At 44.2% G+C, this 26,195-nt stretch overlaps 1 protein-coding gene across 1 annotated transcript in view; it reads right to left on the minus strand.

Moving 5' to 3' along the window:
- LOC146785222 (autoimmune regulator-like) overlaps positions 1-25,865 on the minus strand; it is a 119,981-nt gene extending 94,116 nt beyond the window's left edge. Inside the window, exon 1 of the mRNA XM_085633009.1 lies at positions 25,543-25,865. Coding sequence (XP_085489135.1) covers positions 25,543-25,865 — 323 coding nt within the window. The remainder of the gene's footprint in view (positions 1-25,542) is intronic.
- Positions 25,866-26,195: the final 330 nt, after the last annotated feature.

Genomic DNA, 26,195 nt, shown 5'->3' on the forward strand with positions numbered 1-26,195 from the left:
AGTGCTTTTAAAAACATAATATACTTGCAAACATGAAACCTCCACCCAAAGTCAGCGGCCGGTGCGATGGCACCGGTCGCACTGCCCTAGAACCAGCCCTTCTCAAGGGTCCTGTGACCTCAGTGGCAGGGTCACTGCTGCTCTAAGGTGCGCTGTTTCATAGGCCTGCCCGCAGGACTGGAAGTGAACTTCAGTACGGATTGTGTTGGACAGGCCTTCAAGATTAACCCACACTTGCCACTGCTATTGTCCACCTGCTGGTGCTAAGACACCAGGGCTTCTATAGTCTAGCAGGACCTTCTAAGGTGTAGCACAGGAATGTGCTCCCTCAAGAGAGTGGTCTGGGAGGCTGGTCATGACGGCTGAACCTGGTTCCCCAGTCCCATATTCGTCAGCTCTGACGATAGTGCCACATCCTTTCCCCCCCTGAACACCATACTGCCACACTGAGAGAAACTCGCACTGCCTTCAACTACAACCCAATTGTGCCTCGCTATAAACACCTGGATGTGACACAATTCAAAATTACGATTAATGTAGAGAAATATGCTGCCTAAAAAAAAAAGTAATAACATCCTGGAAAAAGCAGACACTCCTAGGGAATGCAAGATTAAGTAACACATGTGAAATGTAGGAAGGAACAACATGGTTCCCTTAACGCTTTTGCACTTACTACTCAGAAATCAGTGAGTGCTTTTGCCTGAAAAGTTAAGGACATGACTACAGGGCCCAGAAGGGACCCATTTCAATGTTCATTACCTATATCCTTACAAATCATATGCAGTGTGGTTTAAAAAGACCACATCTGTGAACACAGAGCCGCGGTACGCATTTTATTTTCCAATCAACCAGGTAAAGCAGTACCTCCAGGAATGGTGCACTTCCCCACCCTGGGAAAACAATGTTGTTCAAAGAAAGAAGAGAAAATAAAAGTAGCGCTTCACTGGCAAACTCTGCAAAGTAGCGCTAATGTGTTTTGGGTGTGAATAAAATCAATCTGGCCACTTTGCAACCCACTCTGTCTTGCTTTATTTAGTTATTTTTCACATTTTGAAACTTTTATTTCTATTCATCCCGAGGCTACAATTTGCAATAGAAAAATTTCCCAAAAAAAGACATTTCTAGCAAAGTGTTTTTCTTTTTTAGTCAATGTCACGGAGGACCAAATAAATGAAAGGAGAGGAAAGAGGGAGTAATGGGTACAAGGCTCAGAGAAGGGGGCCCTAGACCTTACAGCTGGCTCCAGCCAGGCGCTCAACACTCATTGGACTCAAAGGGCTTCAGCCCCCCCCCCCTCCCCCCCGTCGTGTGTGGCAGCCCGGGATGAGACAGCTTCCCGGGCACACACACAGCCGCACCCGAGCACTTCACAGGTCTTTAAAAGACCATTTGCATGTTAATGAGGCCTTGCTGTTGTTTCACCCCTTCTAAGAGCCCCTGCAGCTCCACTCTGCCTATTGCTCACCCCTTCTAAGAACCCCTGCAGCTCCACTCTGCCTATTGCTTAAAGATTCAGCCCCCCCCCAAGAAAAAATTGTTTAGCCCCCCCCCCCCCCCCCCCCCCGAAATTTGGCTCTAGTTGCGCCTCTGGCTCCAGCGCTTCGAGGCCCAGGAAAGTGGAGCCCCCCTTCCCTGGGCCTTGAAGCAGTACGAGGCATTTTACACAACACTGCCATAGCACGGGCAGTTCTACATACATTTTAAATGCGCATTCACATCAAAGCAATCTTTGCTACGTGTGATGCAAAGATTGCAAAAGCCAGTTGATCTGGCTGTTCCCTCCTCCCCTCACCCACCTCTCCTTACCTGTGTCCGGCTGGTCCTGGAAACAAAGGGGCCTTCTGTCACCTAGCAACAAAATGCCGAGAGGGCGCCTAGAATGGCAGGTACTTTACCAGAGGCGCTGCCTGGCCCCTGACACTGAGCCAACATAATTGCTGGCCCAGATGCTGTACCAGCCCTATTCTGTTTGCGCCTTCCCCCCACCCCTGCACCCCCAGGAATGCCACCACGCTTGGGCTACCTGTGAAAGTGTGGCCTTTCACAGTGATGCGGCCCCCCTGTTTTTCAGCTGAACGCGAGGCCCTGGGCAGCTGCCCACACTGCCCATGCCTAGCACCGGCCCTGGTTCCTCATATGGCCATGACCTATTGACTGGTCCGCATTTATTAGTTGCTAGAGTTCTCTCTCTAGCTTCCTGTGATCATTAGTGCCAATCTACGCATTCTGTGATCAACTATACTAGCATGAGCAAATGGAAAGCAAAAGAGGCCCCTTTGGGCAGGGGGGAAACAAAAAAGTCAATAAACGTGCAGCAGAAAACTGTTCCCTACAAGAAATTGACATATTGTGGAGGTTGAAACTAACCTTAATCAGAAAAAGAAATCGGAAAAGAATGCCACGAAAAAGAGAAAATCCTCCCGGGGAAAATCACTTGTTACCTTAAGGAACAACCCAAGTCAGCACTTAAAAAACAATTGTTGTTACCTGACTCCATTAACATGCCCCCTTTAGCCTTTGATTTGCTAACAGAAGGTCCAAGTGTTCCCTCGCCGGGTTTTGTCCCACACCTTAGCGGCTCAGCTGAATTTAATCTACTAACACGGCAAATCAACCACGATGAGCATCCTGGAGAGGAGAAAGCAGCGCAACTGATGTAAATGTGACACTTGATACATTTTCTAACAAGCGGAAAGAAGTGAAGTGTTTATTATAGGCACTTTCAGGGAGGACACATATTAGTGGATTCAAGAAATGTTTGCAAAAATGTTGATCAACCCACTGAGTCAGAGAGATCCCTGGGAAGGAATACCTCAGTTCCTCGATCTTAACCCCCAGGGAGGAATACAAACCTGTGATGGACACTATGTTAGGGCAATTGTCCAGCCGGTGCTCCCTATAACAATGAATTGAAGCATACTGCAAATTGAGTACAAGAGGGAGATATAATAACTAGTCCACAACTGTGTTCCTACCCATCATCATTGGGTGTTTACAAGTGTAGGGGGCGAGCTTTTGCTAAACCTACTGAGAACCAACATGATTATAATTGGCACAGCCTAATCCAGAGAGACCCTTGAGTTGAGAGGAACTCTTAAAGGTATGGCCCAAAAAGAAGTGGAACTATTTTTATGACTAATGTACCGAAGCTAAGGAGGGCGCAAAAGAAGATATGGGTTCCCTTATTAATAAGATGATTTTTTTGGATCGGGAACCGGCGGCATTGCCTCTCAATCTTTTGCTCAAATGTAGTGTTTTTCAGAACAGCTTAGTAACTCTATTAGTTTGTTTGATAACAATAAACCGATCTTCTCAAATGCCCACTATTTTGATGGGCTGTTGTCTCTAGATGCGTGTAAGTTCCATCCTTCTAGCTGTAATGGTTAATTTAGACTGAATCCTTCTACTCCTGCACTTACTTTGACTGATGTACAGATATTCACCAGGCATCTTTCAGGAAGACTGTTGAGGGAGTAGCAGTTAGAACCAATCAATCGAGATTAGCAACATGGAAGTGGAGGGCAGAAGCAAGTACTGCAGGAGGACCTGCGACTGCGATTGCCCCAGGCAAACACATTTCTTGTCATGGAATGTAGCTGGTCTCTGCAGTAAGCTGGCCGACCCAGCTTGAACAGTTTATTGACTCTTTCCAGTTTTTTATTTTTTATTTTTTTAAACTGTTTTTATTTATAAGAAAGTGCATTGGTTCAATTACAGTACAGTCATGGTGACTTGTCCATTACAGAAAACAATAATTTGGCATCAAATCAATGCATACAGTGTGCAAAACGTTATCTCCGTTCTTCTCCCTCGGGGGGCCCTCAATTGTAACTACCACTCACAATTGGATAAGTGTCCCACCCAACATCTTAGAATGCTTATTGGGGTCTAGTCTTAATCCACATTCGTACCGCCTATGGAGGGGGCACATCGTCTATCATGAGGCGGACCATTAGTTCTTGTCTTTCACACCTCATCTCCACTGTTGGGGAGATGCATACATCCCCCCGATATTTGTTCCACTTTCCCCACTTATGGTCCCATTTCCTGGGGCAGCCCCTTCCCTTAAAAACAGTTTTCTCAGCTATCACTGCCCCGTCCATGTCCTACGCCCAGTCCGTTACCTTCGGGCTGAAGTCCTGCCCCCACTTCTGTGCAATATTACGCATGGCAATCATCCACTCCATTCCGGCCCAGGCCCGTTCCATTTGAAAAAGGTCAGTAGCTTCCCATATGTTGAGGAGACAAAGCTTTGTTCTGGAGGTCGGAGAATGTAGCCAGTTTACCCTTCACTCATATGTCCCCCACAGTGGAATTTCCTATCATGTCCCACTTGTCACACCCGGGGCACCTGCTGAGGCGGCCCAGGATATCCGGTTCCCGCAGAGGCGTTGCTTTTCTTAGTCGATTATGCCACCCCAGTCTCCGCGTAGTTCCGTGCCATATTTCAACCGTACGAGCAGTGGGACCAGTCAAGTGAAGTTTGCGGGGGTTGGTATATAGCGCCCGGTTGTAGCCCCCACGTCGCATGAGCCAATGGTCGGTGTGGAACTTGGGATCGTCATGCGGGCTGAACACCCAGCTGTTAATAGCCGTCAATTGGGATGCCTGGTAGTACAGCCGGACATCAGGCAGACCTATCCCTTCGTCGTACCAACCCATAGTAAGTTTATTCATAGCAATTCGAGGCGGACGGTCCTCCCAAAGTAACCCACGCAACACATTGTCGATTTGGGCAAAATCAGAGTCTGGGATTGGGTATGGAGTGTTATAGAGTGCATAGAGAAAGCGAGGGAGCGCCAGCATCTTAAATAGGGACACACGTCCCAAAAGAGTGAGAGGAAGAGAACACCAGTGTCGGGCGTCTGACTTTAGACGTTAAAGGGGTGCCGTTAGATTCCGCTCGAAGAAGATTTGAGCATCTGCGGTTACAAATACACCCAAGTATCGAAAACCATGAGGGGCCACTGGTATCTCATATCTCCTTGGACTGGGTGGGGGCTCGCCCCACAATACGGTGGTGTACAACAAGGTGTCCCCCGATTACTTTAAGGCCCAAGAGGAGGGGGAAGAACCAACAAAAACAGAGGAACCTCTTAACTGGCCTAAATAATTTTGACCTAGGTGATCACTCTAACCAAACATTTTCCCTTTGAACATAGATTCTCTCTACACACAGTGTTTTTCTTTTTTCCTTTTATTTATTTATCAAAAATATTTTTTCTTTTCTTATAATATCATAAACTTTTTAAAGATACAATTTATATAAAATTCACAAAAACATTTACACATACAACAGTGTCATAATGTCATTTCAATTTACAAAGAGGCCATCAATGGCTTCTATTGATTTAGAAGCAAATTGTAATATCCCCCAGATTCAATGCGGGATCGGCTTCCGTGTGCACCCGATTGAAAGGTGTAGTGGGTGTGTGTGAGGTTCAGCCATCTCCATAAGTCCACCAAACCCAGGGCATCTGCAAATTCACTGTTCAACTACCGCGACTCGTCGCCATGTCGTCTCCCACAGAGGGCCCAAGGAGAGAGTCAGCCGCACCCACTACTCACCGCCGCCTGCGGTGAAGTCCACCACCCGACCTGTGGAGCTTGGCGGGTGCAGCCCCAACCGGTGATCCGATTTCACTACCAACGCTGACCAAAGGAGGTGTGAGGAATGCAGAATAGGTGTCTGGCAGGTGCGGGGGGCCACAGGTCCAAGTCGTATGTCCAGGATCGGATGCGGGCTCCCCCTAACAGAGATGGCAACGACTGATAGGCAATGCGAATCCGGGACAGTTAGGAGCAGCTGCTTGGCCCACGGCCGCGAGGCGCCAGAGTTTTTAAGGCCCACTTTAAGTCCGCCCCGCCTCCTGGGATGTGCACGTCGGCCCGCTTGTTATCACTCGCAGCTACACAGAGGGTCCAAATATTCTCAGGGCCCCCTATTCAGGGGGGGGGTTCCACCACAGTCTGGGCCACAAGTCAGGCTCCGCCGCTTCCTCTAGGACTCCGCTCCCTCGTGGCAGGAATCGTCTCCCCTGGCAGTTCACTTGGTCACACAGGCGTCACTCGATATGCCCCACAGGTGGTCTGGGACTACGCTGGTCTTCTGATCAATATATGGCCCTCAGCGGGTCCCCCAAGGACCATCAACTGCATCGAGGGGGGGGGGGCGGTGCCACCAGCGCCGATAACCCAGTCTCGGTTAATTGAGGGTCAGGAGCCGACTCGGCTCATGCTCGGGGCACGTTCACACCCCGCCCCTCTCACCTCAGTCGGGAACGCGGGAGGCGTCCGCACGGCACACCGGAGGGCTCCGTAGCTTCCCCCACGCATTCTTGTAGAGCGGTCTTAGTCCAGTCCGCAGCCTCACGTACAGTCTCTGCGCCGGGCGGGGTCACTTTCCCACGGCTCGGCCACAACACTGAGAGCCGGCGCTTGGTGTCGTCACGGTCGACCCCCTCGGAAATCTCCCAAACTTCGTCTGTTGGCAGTCCACCCGCTGGGGGGTGTCTGCGTCCCCTCAGGAGCAAGTTATGGCCAGGGCGGATAGTACTTAACGGATGTTTTCAGGAGTGGCGCAGCGGAGCTCGGCTACCCTGCGGCCATTCCCGTCAGCAGTTGGCCACGCCCCCCGACTCTTTCCAGTTTTGTTGCTTTCAAAAGACTTGGGAAATAAAGCCGATACATAGATCAGGAAATAGAACTTTCTATATTAGTGCTCATCCCTCAACAATGGGCCGTGCATCAGGGGGACTTATTATCTGGATTAAGATCTCGGTTACTCATAATATTAAGGAGTAGAATTGGGAATGGTTATTCAAAAAATGTATACAACATCTACAATAGATCTACACCTAGGAATAAAGATTCGCCACCCTTTTAATTTTGGAGGAACATCTCAATTTTCTTGAGGGCAGCCCTTACCTGGTGTCATTGGGAGAATTTGATAAACTTTCGAGACATTTAATTGTATTACCTCATTTACTGACCATGAGGATGAGGCCTTTGCCATCCCTCTTTTAGATGAAACTCCCTTAACAAAGTGGTCTGTAGCTGCTATGTAATTAGCTTCACCAACCCTTTCTTATATGTGGCACAGAATCAGAAAAGGAAATAGTTTTTACATTTTCTAGAGGGCGATCCAAAATTACGACAGATTATAGATAGAGAGGCCCAAAGTAAAAGCTAGCACCTCTAGTCTATTAAGAATATATAATCTTACCAGTTCAGTTTTAGCTCCAGTTGTGGATTTGCCCCATAAAGAAATTCCCATTGTTGAAATACATAGTTTCTTTTTTGAGGCTTTAAGAGGAATCTTTGTAGAGGTCCACAAATCAGATAAATTAAGGCATAACCACTGGTATACAAGTGAGTGCAGGAAGGCCAAAACGGATTTGATTTAATCTATAAAAACTTATGATACGCTAGCAAATTGTGCATCAAGAGGTTGATATAAACGTTTACTGCACTACAATTGGAAACATCTCTTAGAGGCTTTCCATAGAAGGGACAATATCACACTTTTATTTTTTTTTTAATTTTTGGGATATTAAACCAATACTCTGATTTGAAGCATATCTAGATGGAATTGTTCCCTACTGAGCCAACACGTTACGAATGAAATTTAGATTTGGCACCTTATTGCTCAGTTGTTTTACCTGTAGATGGAACAGAACGCAGCTGAACAATGGCTTGTGTAAGGCATGTGGCGAACGGAAAGAAGATATAGAACATGTCTTGTTTTTCAGCCCAACCTATTTATTCGCAAGAAGGGAAGGGATTTGTCTCCTCTGTTGCAATTTGGGGTGTCGATGCTTCCAGCCTGCTGTAAGGGTTTTGGGGTCCAGTGATGAGTACTGCAATTGTTTTTTACCATAAGTAAATTCTGTTTGGTTTCAACAGAAAAGATTAGTGTTACCTTTTTTAATTCTTTTATCACCTATGTGTTGAATATCATCTTATTTATTACAATGTACTTTTTAACCATGCAATTTGTACACTGTGTATAATATTTGTTTTATGAAGCATGAGTTTCTATGAATTGCTTTATTGTTGATATATGTTTTATGGTGAATTATCCAGAAATAAATATTCTACTGCTGTTGGCAGCAATAGACACCTTTTGTTGACAAGGCCCATCAATATGAACGCACCGTTATTTTTTATAGTAACGCTTAGGAGTAATATTGAAGGATGCCATGCTCTGTTAATGCCCAAGAAGATATTTTTTCAAATGTCTCCGGGTTACTTTGTATACATATGATCAGCTGAATTGTTGGATGGGGGAGAAAGAGAAAGAGGATTCTGGGATTACATGAGAGGCACATTAGTTCACATCCAACATCCATGCTATCATCACACTACTTCGCACATCACTTTGACTGTCATTTAGACAGTCATGTCAGAACCACTGCTTTTATCACCTGGAAGAAACACTGGATTCTTGATGGACACTAGATCCTAATGGCAATGAGGGGGCAGTGTATTAATTTTTTTAGGCAAATATCCACTGGAGACAGAAAAGAAGAACATTCTTTGATGTCATTGCGAGGGTATCAACAGCATGAGTTCATTACTATGGTGACGTGCATACCTACTGTCAAAGTCCATCCCTCAACAACAGTGCTCCAAATCATACATCACCAATCCTCATCCATGCTCTTAAAGAGGGCCCTTTCCCAGGGGTCTAGCTACCATTGGTGCAGCAAGGACAGTGGCACCAGGGCCCAGAGCTCTTAGGGTGTCCAGTGAACTCTGATAACTGCTGTATTTTACTAGCCCAACAACAGTCAAAGGGGCCATTTTCCTTGCTTGCACCTGGCCAGTTGTGCCATTGCTTTACTACTGCCCTTTCCTTCTCTATGCTTCTCTTTCTCTTGCAAATTCCGTGAGCCTTGAGCCCAAAACACTTGTAGTTCTTTAGAGTGTTGCACAATTGACCTAGAGATCAACAAGGAAAGAAGATTTTCATTCTCATTTCTGCTGAGCTGACAGCAAGGCAAGATGGTTCTCACTTCCAGGCCCTAAAGATTCTGAGGAAGATCTTCAAATGGCTTCCAAGCAACACTAGAAAAACTGTCACTCACACCCCTAATCACTAGCAAGTTGGACTCAGGGAACACCCTCTAAGCCTGGATCAACAAGCAACTCATTAGAAGATTACAAGCCATGCAGACCTCGGAAGCCAGATTCAATCTTTAACCTCCCACACAGAACTCATATCACACCGCACTTCGGAGAGCCACACTGACTCCTGATACACAAACATGCTAATTTTGTACTCCTCACACACACATTCAAGGTACTACACAACTTAGATCACACCTACCTAACCAGTTGTGTCTCCTTCCACCAAGCACCCAGACACCTCCGCTCCACAGGACTCCTACTCTCACATATCCCATTCATAAACAGAATCATATCTGAAGGAAGGTAGTTCTTTTATATCCCTCCTAAAGCATGGAATGGCCTCCCACTCCACATCAGAACTTCATCCTCTCTTCGTGAATTCCACAAGAAACTGAAGATCTGGCTTTTCAATTAACTAAACCTACCATAGGCAGGGCTAGACACACACACCTGCTCAATGGCAGCAGACCTTCGCAGGTGATAATGATCTTTACAAATACACATAACATAACATGGTGGGACTCCACACACATTTGGACGAGCCTTTTTTTCTGAATACCCCTATCTCTGCAACACCTATTCCTCATTGTGCCATGTGAGGGCCACATGTTTGATATTCATGCATGCATTTCTTTCCCAGACAAATGCATAGTACCATTGCAGTGGTGTGGAAAGTTTTAGGGAATGTGGCAATAGATGTAAGGAACTGTTGTCAGGTCTCCACCAGAGGCAACTAAAAAGCTTAGGCGGTGATAGTAGTGGTTGCAAAATGCCTGTCTGAAAATCTCTCACAGTGTATAGCAAATGACCTTCACGAAAGACAGTAAATTGCAGCTGGGCGCCCCCCCCAAAAATATCACAGTTGTTTTCGTGGTTAGAATATGTGTTAATAGATCAGTGCTGAAAGTGATACTACCAAAAGCAACTTTGAGTCAGAACCTATTGCAGCACAATGTCAGGGTCCAAAACTCATGAGGCTGAAGCCTTACCAAATAAGTCAGGACAGACTCACCATCAGGGTGGTGATATCTCAAGGGGATGAGACAAACAGTGACTAATCTAGTAACCTGTACTACGTTCACACATCCTGAGCCCAAAGAAAAAGAGAATATCTGTGGAAACTTGAGAAAGGGTCTGTAACTTGTATTGCCTTGATGGTGGACCCATGTGTTTAGCAGATACTATCCAATGGAGCTCCTGATCTAAACCTACTGATAAAGATTAACTTTATCAGTTCTAAAAAGCAAAGTTAAGCAGATGAGTCTTTGCTAGGCAAGGTACAATTATGCTTTTTTGGGTCTGGCTTGCGATCCAGCGGGCTACCAACCTGCAAACATCTATCACCATATGCTCATCTGGGCCCATAAACACACTCACTCTTATAGGCCGGTGAACACCGCTGGGGGTCAAGTTTATAGGGCTAAAATTGTAGATACATTTGCTTTTCAATTATCTAATCTGTTGCTGATCTGAAGTCCTTTCTTATACCAATGGATCTATTTTAGTTGAGAAGTAATTGATGATATGACCTAAGTTCATTTGCCTTATTATATATTAAATAATAATAGACTCAGGAAAGTTTAAAAATGTTTATCCAATTAATCATATGGGCAAAACAAATTACAGTGGTAACTCCATCTTTCTGAGGAAGTAAGATCGGTTTATCTAATTTAAGAATAAGATTTCACAACAACAAGTACCTCAGGAAAAAGAGGATAGAAAGAGAAAAGTACATTGACACAATACACAGAGTTATATTTACCTAGGATGGTGTGAAAACTAGACCCCTCTGGCCAAGAATCGGAATTTGCCTAGTAACATGACGGTAAGTTCCAATTCTATTAAGGACACGGAGGCGAGGATTATGCTAATCTCTCTTCGCTTTATTAGAAATAACAACACACAGCAGCCAGAGAGATACGTAAATATCAGTGTAAACCATAAAAAAACTACAACTCCCTACAACCAGGGATAAGTAGAGTACATTAGTCCATCAACTATTTCCATAACATCCTGTAAAGTCCTCCGTCCGTTCCCATTCCTCCTCTTTCTTCGCGCAAGTCACGCCATTTTCTTATTGGTCTTGCTTGGATCCATCATTGCCTGAAAGAAACCAAGCAGGGAGGTGAGAACCGTGCGAACCAAACCGTGCATATTACGCAAGGTCACAGTAGAAAACACATCCAATGAAACAAGCATGTCCCGTCAATCAAGGTCGAGAAAATAAGTACTTACTGCCATACGGGGGGGTTCGCACCAAAGGTGCCCCGGGCGGGATAATCCTCGCCTCCGTGTCCTTAATAGAATTGGAACTTACCGTCATGTTACTAGGCAAATTCCGATTCTATGTCAGGACCGGAGGCTTCGGATTATGCTAGTTCAAAGCTTACTTACCACTAACTGTGCAACATTAAGGACTGGCTTAAAATAAAACCTCTTGAAGGTAGAGTCGGACGACCAGTCCGCTGCTCGCATTAAATCCTCCAAACGCGCACCTAGCGCGAAAGCCTTTGAGGCCATAGCACCTCTGGCAGAATGGGCACCAAATAATTTTGTATCAATGCCAGCCTCTTGCATAACCCATCGCACCCACCTGGCAATGGTGGGAGAAGAGACTGCTTTGTGTGGTTTCTTGAGAGCTATCAAGAGTTGTCGCTCGCCCGGCGGGCGGAGTTCCTGCGTTAAATCTTCATATGACTTTAAACAATCTACCACACACAGTTTGGGAGAGTCCCGGAAAGCCGGGTACGTTACTGTACGAGAATGCGACTTGGTTCTGCGTCCGATCGTAAAAACAACTCCTTCCGGGGAGAAAACCCGCGCCGAGACGTCTAGCGCACGAACATCAGAAACCCGTCTGCAGGAGACCAAGCATAGAAGCATAGCAAGCTTGGAAGACAATTCTTTCAGAGAGAGGTATCGATTAGGTTGCCAGGAAAGAAACAGATTCAAGACTCTGTTGACGTCCCAAAGGACAGAGTAACGAGGTTCTGGGGGTAACGATAAACGCACGCCCCGTAAAAGTCTGCAGACCAACGGATGTTCCCCAACAGGCGCTCCGTCTAGAGGCTCGTGACCGGCAGAAATCGCCGATCTGATAGCGTTAATGGAGCGATATGCCAAGCCGTCCGACGCCAAATCAGCGAGAAAATTCAAGAGGGGAACGATTCCTGCGACCACGGGATCCAGATCCCGTCGAAGACACCAACGAACCCATCGTGACCACGCGGATCTATAACGTTTCGTGGTGCTGTCTGCCCATGCCTTTGACAGGAGGGCCTCAGCCTGTCCCGAAAGTCCCGGCAGCGACCATCTGCGCCTGAAAGACGCCACGCCATGAGTCTGAGCGTCTCCTGAGTAATCAGGGGATGAAGGTTCCCTTCTGGGTTCCAAAGAAGTTGAGGATACAGGGGGAGTAGGATTGGAGAATCCCAGGAAAGTTCCAGAAGAACTGGAAACCAAACTTGAGACCTCCATAGAGGGGTGATCAAGGTCAGCTCCGCACCCTGTCGTCGGATCTGGGCTGTTGTTCTCATTATCATGGAGAATGGCGGAAACGCGTATCCGTTTTCCGCCCTCCAGTCTTGGAGAAAGGCATCCGTGGCAAGAGCCATCGGATCCGGTCTCCAACTGAAGAATCTGGGCACTTGGTTGTCCAAACGGGAGGCAAACAGGTCCGCTGAGAAGGGACCCCAGAGATTGTTCAACCATAGGAAGACCGGAGGGTCCAGCTTCCATAAGCTGGAGTCGTAGAGATGACGAGAGTGCCAGTCCGCTACTTGATTGTGCTGGCCCGGGAGATACTCCGCTGTCACCGATATATGATGATCTAGGCAGTAGCCCCAAAAGTCTTTCGCTAGGTTGGCCAAAGCCCGAGAACGGGGCCCTCCCAACCGATTGACGTAACGGACCGCAGAGATGTTGTCCATCTTCAGGAGGACACACGATTGCACTCTGTCCTTGGTCCAGCAGCGCACTGCGAAAGACCCGGCCAATAGTTCCAAGCAATTGATGTGAAAGACCCGTTCGTCTGCTGACCAAACACCTCCGGTGGAGAAATCCCCGCATCGAGCACCCCAACCCAGTTTGCTGGCGTCGGACTCGATGACCAAATCCGGAACGGAGCCAAAAATCGCTCGACCGTTCCATGCCTCCATATGAGAGAGCCACCACTGGACTTCCTCTTTGGCTTCTGCCGAAAGTGGTACCACGTGATCGTACGACCGACCCCGTCTGAGGTGATAGGCCTTCAATCTTTGCAATGCCCGATAGTGCAATGGGCCCGGGAAAATCGCCTGAATCGAGGACGACAGGAGGCCCACAATTCTGGCCAAGCGACGAAGGGAAATGGAGGGCCTGGATACCGTCTGGCGTAATTCGTGCCGAATCTTTGCCATCTTTCGAGAGGGAAGGCTCAGCGTCGCCTGAACGGAGTCTACCACAAAGCCCAGGAAGGTAACTGACTGCGAAGGTTGAAGTACCGATTTCGCCGTGTTGATAACGAACCCTAGGTTCTGCAGAAGAGAAACCGTGTGCTGGAGTTGCACCAACAAGAGTTGGGGAGACTGAGCCATTAGCAGAATGTCGTCCAGATAGACGATCATGCGTATACCCCGTGCCCGGAGAAACTCTACCGCGGGGTGAAGCACCTTGGTGAAACACCATGGTGCCGAGGAAAGCCCGAACGGAAGGGCCGTGAATTCGTATATCAGACCCCCCCAACAAAACTGTAGGAATCGTCTGTGGGGCGGGTGCACCGGAATCACGAGATAGGCGTCTTTTAAATCCAAACGCGCCAACCAATCGGAAGGACGCAGGAGATCGCGTAAGAGATGAATTCCCTCCATTTTGAAATGGCGGTACACCAACCACGTGTTGAATTCCTTGAGATTGATTACCGGACGACGACCTCCGTCGACTTTGTCCACGAGGAAAATATTGCTGAGGAAACCATGAGGATGCAGAGATGCGCGACAAATGGCGCCCTTGCGAAGCAAGTCGGCGACCTCTTCGTCGATCAACTGTGCGTCCTGAAGGCTGAACTGTAATGGAGTTGGCCGCGCCAGCTGGCGAGGAGTGTCCAGAAATTCTACATGAAAGCCCTGAATTGTCTGAAGGACCCATGCATCGGACGTTAACGCCGCCCAAGCCTCTTTGAAACATGCCAGCCGCCCCCCTAACTGTATGTGACATGCGGAAAGGACACTTACCGCTAGAGCTTCCGCCTCCAGAGTTGGACTTGTAGCCTCCACGACCTCTGAAACGCTGTCCTCGCGTGGGATAGAAGTTGGTGTAATTTGCGGTGGAATTGTATTGACCACGACCAGAGCCTTGTCCCTTATTAGGGTTTTGTTGGAACCCACGGCCGGACGAGCGGCCCCTGCCTCGGCCGGCCCCGCGGAAAACCCGCTGGGTAAACACTTTCTTAATACCCGACTGGGCCTTGTCTAAGGAAGTAAAAGTAGACACGAACTTCCCCAATTCCTTCACAAAGGGTTCGCCAAAAAGGCCCCCCTGCGCAACTGCCCCGGCCTCAGAAGAAGCCAAATCTCCTAGTTTGGGGTCCAATTTAATCAACAAGGAACGACGACGCTCCGTTGAAAGGGCGCAATTTGCGTTTCCTATAAAAATAAGGGCCCGCTGGGCCCAATTTGATAACACCTCAGGGGAAATCGTGGAACCAGTCACCTTAGCCTCCTCTGCCATGTCTAATATCTTTGCCATGGGACCGACGGCATCGAGGAGTTTATCTTGACAGGACCGCCAAGATCTATCAATGCCCTTACGGGGGTCCTTCACAAATTTCGCCAAGAAGGTGGCCATTTTAGAGTCCAGTTCTGGAGTAAGCGCGATTTTGTCCGGCAAGGAGGGACGGGGGCATTCCGCCCTCAAACAACTCCGTGCTTCCTTCTCCAGAGGCTTACGCAGACGGTTGGCCAGGAATCGAACGACCTTATCCCCTGGGACCCAAGCGGAAGACCGGGGATGCATTATTTCATCGGGGTTCAGCATATCAGCATCCTCCTCCGGCGCCTCAGAAGCGGTCGCCGGGGCCGGGCGCCAAGGACGGGAAGAACTCGCGTCATCATCGGTATCAGCCTGGGTATCATTATCAGTCGCCGGGGATGGGGGATCTGGCATATCTAGAGGCTGGTCACCCGCTGGGGGGGGGGCACAAGGGGTTGTCTTTGCTAAAAACGCCGTTTTAAGGCGCGCAAAGGCATCTGCATCCACCCCGTCAGGGCGCTGTTTTTTGGGGGGGGGAGGGACCGCGTCAGGGAGGTCTCCTGGGACCGGCGTCGCGCTGCCGCGGGCCGCCGCCAATCGTTGGCATTCCTGCACAATTCTATCCGAGAGACGTTGCTCCATCGGACCCACTACCTCATTAACTACTCGGTATATAGAGTCATCAACTGCCTCAAAGAAATCATCGCTAAAAGGTAAGTACTCCTGGACTTCCTCCTCATAATATTCGGATTGCCCAGCCATATCTGTAGCAAAGGTAAGTACTTGTCAGTGACGGACAAGGTGGTCACCCAATCAGCAGGTAGTATAAATTTTTTCAGGCCTAAGGCCGCAATTTGGGTAGCCCAGAGGGATACAATGGGGCTGCACCAGGCCCCCAACGCGCATACGCCCTCAGGATTCACCTGACAGGGCAGCTGCCTTCCAAACGCGTTGGAAACTCTCTGTTTGATGTGTCCACAAAGCGGAATATATGCCCAAATGGAGTTAACACCGCCCGCGAGAAGCGTGGTGTTTTGAAGTGCATACAACGCTGAACAATCAGCGCGTTCGTCGCGGTTCGAACCGCAATACAGACCCCAGCGGGGCGTTTAGTAATGAATAGGGGAACAAATACAATCCGCTCTGCGGACGTTGAAGGAGAGGCAGCAGGGGCAGGCTCTACCGTCCGTTGAACTCGCGGCGCGCTCCTCGTCTGAGGAGACGCGACGCGAGTGTCACAAGGCGGTTGAGCGCCCCCAGCGGCGTACAAAGAAGCCGCACAGCAGGGAAGCCGGCCGCGTGAGGAGCGAGAACGTTCCCGCGGCCGGTTGGGGCTCTGTAGGGAAAAACAGAGATACAAGCGCGCGTAAGCAAAGCAATCTGCCGATTATCTAAAAAGTACAGTCACAACGATTAACAATGTAAACAAAGCATGAGCACTTAACTGGCTGCGAAGCAGCGAAGAAAGAGGAGGAATGGGAACGGACGGAGGACTTTACAGGATGTTATGGAAATAGTTGATGGACTAATGTACTCTACTTATCCCTGGTTGTAGGGAGTTGTAGTTTTTTTATGGTTTACACTGATATTTACGTATCTCTCTGGCTGCTGTGTGTTGTTATTTCTAATAAAGCGAAGAGAGATTAGCATAATCCGAAGCCTCCGGTCCTGACATAGAATTAAAGGACCACTTTATGGTTTAAATCTTTTATTGATTTTCATATAAACAGAGAAAAATGAAACCAGACCCCGACTCCTGAATACAATGTATAACAGACACAAAAAAGGACCTCTTTAAAAGTTCAGGTGACAAGGATGTCAGGACAGGTTCAGGACAGGATAGATGACCTCTTCTGGATTCGACGCCTGCGTCTCACCCCTCTCTGATACTAACTTCCTCCTCGATTCTTCCGCAATCTTCTTCTAATTCTATTACCTCCTCGATTCTTCTGCGATCTTCTTCTAATTCTAATTTGCTTTGAAATTCTAAGTCTGTTTCTTCAAGTATTCGATCGGTATTCGGACAGCATCTCGGTCTCTCAGCGTTCTTGCTTCGAGTGCGGTAACTAATCTAACTAACTACCCCAATTATACTGTCTTAATGGCATGTACCACCCCTAAATGTTTCAACTTTATGAAACTCCTATTTCTGATTGGACGAGCTGAGGGGGTGATCATCACACCATGCTAAGTTTTTAATAATTTTCTTTAGTTCATTGTTTTAAGTTCCCACCCATTAATTTGTTCTACCATGCTTTATTTCCCACCCATATTTGCAAATGTTATCAACAACAATGTATACATTTCACAGTTGTCCATTGAATCTTCAGGATGTTCAGCTGGTTCCCAGGACATGTACTGAGACTGTCCTTGGACGAGTTTCAAGACTTGTCGTCACTGTGTCGCACTTGTCATTTCTGCGCATGCGGGAGAAACCACATGGGTGTCAGACTTTAGCATTGTTCAGAGGCCCAAATACGAACTAATGGAGAGGTCAAAAGAAAAAATATTAAATGCAAAATAAAATGATTTCACTGTATACCACCTATCTCTACTCTAATCTCATGAATTTTCTTCAAGCATTAGCATTTAGTATACAACTGATTTTAGTTTCAGCAAAGCAGACGCTTAGCACGTGAGTTTCCAAGTGGCCATATTAGATGCTATTGCGCAGAAGCAGAATTTTCTCTCCAAGCGTAATTATGTCATGCAGCTGACGCATGCTCAATACAATTTCCCGCGTTAGCAGCCATTTTGAAACACACGCATGTTACTTGTTAATATAACACATAGGCAAGTTTGCCCTATTCTAAAAATATATGAAATGTGGTGCATATTAGTATAACATACATTGTTAATACTTCGTTACGGGATTATATGAGAGGATTGCGTCCGAACAAGTCTCTTTTATACGAGTCCTTGCTCCATCAATCCCCTATCTGATGCCATTTATGCCATCATAAACTACTTATACCCAACCAAATGCCAAATTTAGCATATCTCCATTCCCTTCTCTGTCTTTTCAATTTCCACTTCATCTTTATCTTTCAAATTGTCATCTTCTTGTATAATTCTCCTTTCAATTCTTCAAGTTTAATTTCTTCGTATTTTCTCTTCTTTCCTTGTTTATTTACTTCATACCTTCTTCTCCTTCTACAACATTTGCACCATATCAGTATTATTAAGACTATCATTGTTATTCAGAGTATAGGTAGTAATATTTGAGCTACAACTCCTTTACCTAGGTTAGCAAACCATGACCCTATTGAGGTTAGGCTATTTCTTAATCTTTTCCATATATTATCAACTTCCAGTGGTTTCAAGTCTTCTTCCAATTTTGTAATATTTTTAATGTACCCTCTAATTTCTACACTTTTATCGGGAATATGAGTGCATTTTACAGACTCCCCCTCTTTTGCCAATAATATGTCAAGGGCAAGTCGATTTTTCAAAACCATTGATCTAATCGCAACCATTTAGATATTGATCATCAGAAAACTTCCAGCAGTATCAGTCGATAAGCGATCAACTACTGTGGATAGTTGAAAAATTATTTGTGAATTCAGAATTATTCCCACTGAAGGTATCAATGCACTAAATATGTCACCTACTATCTCTGAAAAACTAGCTCTCTTATTACGGATTAGTTCTTTATTGTTTTCATTGCTTCCAGTGATTCTTTTCACATGATAGACTTTAGGGAATACTATTCCAAAATAGCAACTCCCATACCACCTTGCAGGTAGCTTGAAATAAACCTTATTTCCACATATATAATAAATTCCAGGAAAGAGTGGATCAGTTCCCCCTTTTAATCCCCATCCTCCAATAACCAAAAAGTTATGTTCACATTCACTGGAACCAATAAATGCATTATTATAGTCAGTCTTTAATCTATGGAGACAGAACTTCCCTTTCTTTTCGAAATCTAGACATTGCAACATGAGTCTTGCCAGGTGTATAAATGCTTTCCTTCTCAACCCATGGTGGAATATGACTTTTCTGTTCATTGGCTTTCATCTGAAAATCCTGTCTCCTTTCTTCTACTAAATTCAAAAATAGCTGTTCTTCTTCTTTTAGTGAGCATGTTATATTTTGCTTGTGAGCTTCTGCTATATCTATTGCATTTTGTGTTAAGAAAAATTCACCAATAAACTGCGCTGCTAGGCTACTAAGTACTGGGTTCATATTCTTCCAAACAGGAACTTTTGAAAATATCACATCTAAATTTGAATAAAAATATTGCAATTTTCCTGTTTTATAAAACAGACTTGTTAATACACTACATGAAATGCCATATGTTAGTGGTAAATGGTGATATGTGACACCTTCTGCTACTGAAGCTGGTAATTTCATACATACATAACAATCACTAATTTCCATAGTGTCTACATATTGAAACAATAACTTGGTGAAAACATTTAAATCTGTGTTATTATCTGTTACCGTGTGATGTATTTCTGACTCATCTGATGCTTCTAATTCTACTCTATCTCCCTTTAAGTTAGCTAATTTTCCTTTTATGTCTGTACTATTTCTCTTTTCTACGCTCATCAAATACGGTATTGCTATAGTTAAAATTAACCATACTACAATAACTAATAAAATGCTACATATGCATATTCTACAGCATTTCTTTAAGCAATTTCGTTTTGGTCTTTCAGCAACTCTATCTTTAGCCATTTTAAGAAGATTTCTCTTCTTTCTTTACTTTATTTTGTAATTTGTAATTTTCTTTTATTAGCTCAACGAGGTCTCACTCCTCCTTTGTCAATCTGTTCTGCAATTATTCCTTCTTCACTTTCTTTGTTTAAATCTAAATTCTCAAGCTCTTTAAGAATCACATAGGTCCATTCAGGGCCCTTGAATTTATTGTTCAGTATTTTTAGTTTTTGACTTCTTCGCCTGGGTTTCTCAATTGATTGTCCTGACTGACTATTGACTTCATTCACTTGTTCAGGTTCTTCGTTTATTGCTTTTAGGTGATATTTTAATCTTTTGACATAACTAGGCCAATTATCACCCTTTCTAACTCTTTTACCTTGCACAGCACTTTCACGTTCCTTGTCTCTTTAAAAAGTTATTTTATTTTTATTAAGTTGTGGCACAATTTGATTTTCTTCTGAATCCCTCTCTATCCGTCCTTGTTCAGGGTTTATTATTGTGACATCATTTTCCTGAACGTGTTCTGCTTCTTCTATCTGATCCTGTTCAGGTTTTACTTTAGCTTGTTCTTCTTCTTCCTGAACTTGTTCTTCTTTTCCTAACTGGTCCTGCTCAGGTCTTATTGCACTCGGCTTGTTTGCAGCCTGAACGTGTTCTTCTAAACCTATCTGTCCCTCCTCAGGTTTGTGAATATTTTGGTTCACCTCTGAGTATAGTTTTCTTTCCTTAACTGATCCTACTAAGAGTCTCTAACAATCTCAAATTCAATTTCCTGAGCGTGTTCTTCTACACCTGTCTGGTCCTCTCTAGTTTCTTGCTTTTCTAATTTTGTTCTACTTCTTATTTTGATATTTACTTCTGGTATGTCAACCACTGGTATCCAATCCTCCTGACTAGTGCTTGGTTGTTCTTGATCAGCTACTTCAGAGTCATTTATTCTAGACTCTTCAGCTGCACAACCTTCAGCACCCTCAACAGCAGGTATCAGTTGAGGATTTCCCTCATCAGGAGCTGGTACTCGCTTGGTATGACTAACGTGTATCCAGTTAGGCAAACCTGCACATTTCACTGCTGTTTTTGTAACCAGTATAACCTGTTTCGGTGTATCCCACCTGGGTGCTAGGCACGTCTCTCGGTGTGATTATTTACCACCACCCAGTCTCCAGGATTGAGATCATGTGCTTGATCCGGCTGCCTGGCAACTGCGTCTTCTCCAACCTGGTGAGAGACAGAATGCACTAGGTCAGCCAATCTTTTACAATAGTCTAATACCAGATCATCAGTTATACTTAACAGTCTGTGTCCTGGTATAAATGCCAATATCATTGTCCTTCCCATGAGTATTTCATGGGTACTCAACCCTGTGTTTCTGTCAGGATTGTTTCTGAGCACCCATCAGAACAAGAGGTAATGCATCTGGCCATCACAGTGATGTAGATACGCACACCTTTGCCAATCTTGATTTTATTGTGCTATTCAATTGTTCTACCACCCCAGAAGCCTCTGGATGGTAAGCACAGTGCAATTTTTGTTCAATTTTAAATGCTTCACACATCAACCAAATTATTTCATTATTAAAGTGAGATCCTCTATCTGATTCCACAGTTACTGGAAAACCAAAACGAGGTATCAGTTCTCTCAACAATAATTTGGCAACTGTTATGCTGTCATTTCTTCTAGTAGGATATGCCTCCACCCACCTTGAGAACAAACATACTATGACAAGAATGTACTTCAATCCTTTACATGGTGGTAACTGAATAAAATCAATCTGCAACCTCACAAATGGTCCCTCTGCCTTTCCAATTTTTCCCCAACTGACCACTGTTTTCCTGCCTGGGTTATTCTGTTAAAAAATTAAACATCTCTGGCAAAGACTCTCAGCGACAGTCCTAAACTTCGTATTATACCAGTTTTGTCTAAAGAGTCTGATCATGGCATCTCTATCTATGTGTGTATCTCCATGGTACATTCTGGCCATTTGTGAGAGCATGCAGTCTAGCATGACCGGTCTACCATCTGGATAAATCCAGACACCAGCTTCAGCTCTCCTTTGACATCCTGTTTTTATCCACCCTTCCTTTTCACTTACTTCCACCTCATCCTGTAAATGTCTTACTTCATCCCATGTTTCTATTGCTGAGATTAGCATAAATTCGCATCTGATTCTACTCGTTTCAATTTTCTTGGGTACTGCCATTTTTGTTTTGGCACAGTACTGGGCAACTTGGTCAGCATATCGATTACCAGCAGTCACATAGTAATTTCCTGACTGATGTGCAGCACACTTGACCACTGCCACTTCTTTTGGCAATTGTATTGCCTCTAAAAGCTCTTTCACAAATTTTCAATTTTTAATAGGGGTTCCTGAAGAAGTCATGAAATCCCTCTGCATCCAAAGTTGGCCAAAGTCAAACACAACCCCGTAACCATACTGGCAATTAGTGTAAATGGTTACTCTCCAATTTTCCCCAATTTTGCATGCTTTAATTAAAGCTATTAATTCAGCTATTTGTGCAGACTTGATTCCAGGTAAATAGGATGCTTCGACTATTCTAGCCAATGTACAGACAGCATAAGCAGCACTTAATCCTCCTTCCTGATGCCTCATTCATGAGCCGTCTACAAATATCTCATTTTCACATTCTTTAAGAGGTTCTTCCTGTATGTCTGGGCGAGGTTTGGTACAATATTCAGTAACGTCTAGACAGTCATGCTCAACGTCATCCCTCACTTCTTCTCCATGCACATCAGGTAATAGAGTAGCTGGGTTTAGGACAGTACACCTGATTACTGTCACATTTTCTGCTCCTTAAATGATTCTCTCATATTTAGTCATTCGACTTGGAGTAAGGTTCTGAGTTCTTGTTCTACTTGACAGAATTTCCACTGAATGAGGGACATAAACTTTTACAGGATGTCCCATCACAATTGACTCACTTTGTTCAAGACTTGTGCAAGCAGCAGCCACTGCTTTTAAACAACCAGGTAATGCTGAGGCTACAGGGCCCAAAGTAGCAGAACAATATGCCACCGGACGTCTCATTAAACCATGTCGCTGAGTTAATACTGACAAGTCACAATTTTCTCGCTCAGAACAAAATAATGCAAATTCCTTTGTATAGTCTGGCATACCCAGGGCAGGTGCTTCACATAAACAATTTCGCAATCTCACGAAAGCCTCCATGCTTTCATCATCCCAGACTATTAGGTCCTTTGCTCACTTTTTTGTCATTTGTATTAGTGGTTTGGCCAATAAAGAAAAGCCTACAATCCACTGTCTACAATACCCTACTCCTCCAAGAAACATTCTGATTTCTCTCTGGGTGTGCGATAACTGCATTTGTTTTATTATTTTTATTCTTTCAGGTGTCAGTCTTCTCACTCCTCTTTCTAACTGATGTCCCAAATATTTAACTCTAGTTTGGCAAAATTGTAATTTTTCTGGTGACACCTTGTGTCCTCCATCAGCCAAATGATTTAACAAGGCAATGGAGTCAATAACACAATCATCTTGTGACTTTGATGCGACAAGCAAGTCGTCTATGTAATGGACTAGAACTGAATTTCTGGGCATTACCAGTGTTTCTAAACACTTTTTTAAAATCTGATTAAAAATTGAAGGGCTTTCTGTGTACCCTTGAGGAACCCGATTCCACACAAAAATACAATTTTCAAATTTGAATGAAAAAAGATACTGGCTGTCTGGGTGTAATGGGATGGAGAAAAATGCATGACATAGATCAATGACAGTAAACTATCCTGCATTCCAGGGTATTTGATACAGGATTACTGCTGGGTTCGGCACTACAGGACAACAATGCACCACCATTTAATGTATTTTTCGCAAATCCTGCACTATCCGATATTCCCCGTTAGGTTTCTTAATGCCAATTATAGGAGAATTACAAGGACCACTCATTATCTCTTTTAAAATGCCTTGTTCAATCATTCGTTCTATTTCTGCTATGACACCTGCTTTAATTTCAGGGCTTATTTTATATTTTGTCGTATTTGGGTAGACAGCACCTTCTTTCACGGTCACTTTCACTGGATCTACATTTGTCATTAACCCTACTTCTTTTCCAGTGAAATCCAACACTTCTGGATATACTGTTAATTTCAATTCATCAGGTAAGTCATCTATTGTCATCACTGAATACATTTCATCTACTTCTCTACCCTGTTTTGCTAGCATTATTTTGTAAACACTGTCTTCATCAGGGGTCTGAATTGCAACACCATCCGGTGTACAATAAATTGTGCAGTTCATTTTGCACAGTAAGTCTCTTCCTAACAAGTTTACAGGACTAGAATCGCACACTAAAAATGTGTGTATTTCCCTAAAATTGCCAATGCATACCTCCATGGGTTCTTTGATTGGAGTTCTGATCTGTCTATTTGAAACACCCACTACTTGGATGGCTTCTCCTGAGAGGGGTAGGTTTGGGATTTCTGCTGTTCTCACAGTAGAGCGTGTAACACCAGTATCCAACAAAAAGGTAATTGCTTTTCCTTCTACCTTTCCATCAATATATGGACCTGATTGATTTACCGATAAGGATGCGCCAAGTACGCACTCCTCTTCCTCCCCCCTCAGGCACCGTCATTGATCATCTTCAAAAGAACAACTGTTCTGCAAAATAAATTGTGAAGTTACAGAATTTATCTTACCACTTTCTCCTGAAAATCCGGTGTCCGCACTGTACTTTGCTCTGTTCATAAAATTTGGCATAGGGGCAGGTGGTAACTGACTCTGTTGATTGACAACTGGTTGCAGTTGACTTATTATCACCTCATTCTGTGTCTGTGGATTTAAAATTTTGATTTGTGCCATTATTATTTTGAATATTTTTACACTCGTTTTTCCAATGTACCAATTTTCCGCACCCATGACAAGGAAATTTCTTGTTTGCTTCCTCTCTACTCATTTTCCCTTTCGGTTTTCCACCACTATTTTCATTTTGTCCATGTCCTCTCGTTTGATCATTGTTCTGACTATTTAATTTAAGCTCCTGCTGTTCTGCCAATTTTACTTGTGTCCACATTAACTTTTCTTCTAACTTTTTGTGTCTATTTTAGATTTCATCTCTGCAATATTTTGCATATTTTAACACTTCATCTATTGGCTTTCCTTGCCAACACAACAATTGGTTTTGAATCATCTGACAAATCTCGGGTCTCAGACCAGATACAAACCGATACACAAGATGTCCCATACCTTTATCTCCGATATTCTCAAATCCACTATATTGCTTGAACACCTGTAGCAGACTTTCATAATAAGCATGCACAGTCTCATTTATTTCTTGTGTTGTTCTGTCTATGTTTATCCAATCTGTTTCTTTTGGAGGAATTTTCCCTTTCAAGAAAGTGATCACTTGGTGATATTTCTTCATTACCTCCTCTGAGGGTGCTCCTGTTTTCTCACCTCTTGGGTACTCATCACTAGGCCAATCAACTGTAATGTTACATTCAGTGCATAAATCTGCAGGCACTACTATGTCAAATAAACCATCTAAATCCTTCAACAAATCTTTCACAAACCTTTCAACCTGTCTATACCATTCAACTAGCTTTTCTCGTAATTTCGGGAAATCATTAGTAAATGACAAAATATCTTGTTGGGTCCATGGAACATGTACATATCCTCCTCCTGGTACCTCTTTTATAGGACATAATATTTCTGTCTGTTTAGATTCTCTTAGTAAATATTCTGATGCAGTCCTATTTGCCTGTGCCTCCTCTTATTTCTTTGGCCACATTGTTTTCCACCTGTCCAAATCTCCCCATTTCTGCAAAATTGTCATTAATTCTTTAATCTGTAATTTTCTTTCAGATAAATTAATATTTTCCACATCTTTGTCAGTAAAGTCTGCTCTGTATGGTTTCTGTAATACCTTTGATCTCCCTATTTCAACTCCCATATCGGAAGCAAGCTCCGTCAATTTTTCATGAAATATCTTTACATTTCTAGTTATGCTCCTACATATGAACAACAATTCTTCTTCACTGTACGTATTTAGCCTGTCTATTTCCACATTTCCAGCTATCATTTCTTCCAATTCTACTTTTAACTTAAAAATGTCCAAAATCTTCCGCTGTTGATTAGGTTTGTCTATTCCCTGTGCCCACCTTTCTAATTCTTCTGGTGATACTATTGTAGCACTTTTAGTTCCTGCAGATGTTTCTAATCGTATTTCTTTTGAACAACTTCTCGGAGTTTCACTTATTTGCTCTCTTATCAGCGAATCCATTAGAGATATTACCGATTCACATTCACTGGCTTGATCTTCAATTAGTATGTTCTCCTTTCTAGGTTCTATTATAGGAGTGGCCATAACCGGTGGTTTTGGACAACTTCCCATGTCCCTATACAATGGGACAACAGGACCTATAGTCACTGGTATAGTTAATGCTTCAGGGTGTGCACTCAATTGGTTTTTTTCTGTATTAATTCTTCTCTATTTTTGTTTATTGCTTCTCTTTCTTTTTCCTGAAGTATCCTTTCATTTAGTTAATCATGCATAATTTGAGGAACTAAAGGTGTTTCTAATGCAGGGGCACTTGGAGTAGTTCTATTGGGTCCCTCCTGATATGGTGGAGGATTCTTTGTGAGGATATCTTCCATAAACTCATCTTCTGATTCTCCACAATCTGTCATTGTTAAA

Source organism: Triturus cristatus, chromosome 11 (genome assembly GCF_964204655.1).
Source record: "Triturus cristatus chromosome 11, aTriCri1.1, whole genome shotgun sequence".
Classification (NCBI taxonomy): domain Eukaryota; kingdom Metazoa; phylum Chordata; class Amphibia; order Caudata; family Salamandridae; genus Triturus; species Triturus cristatus.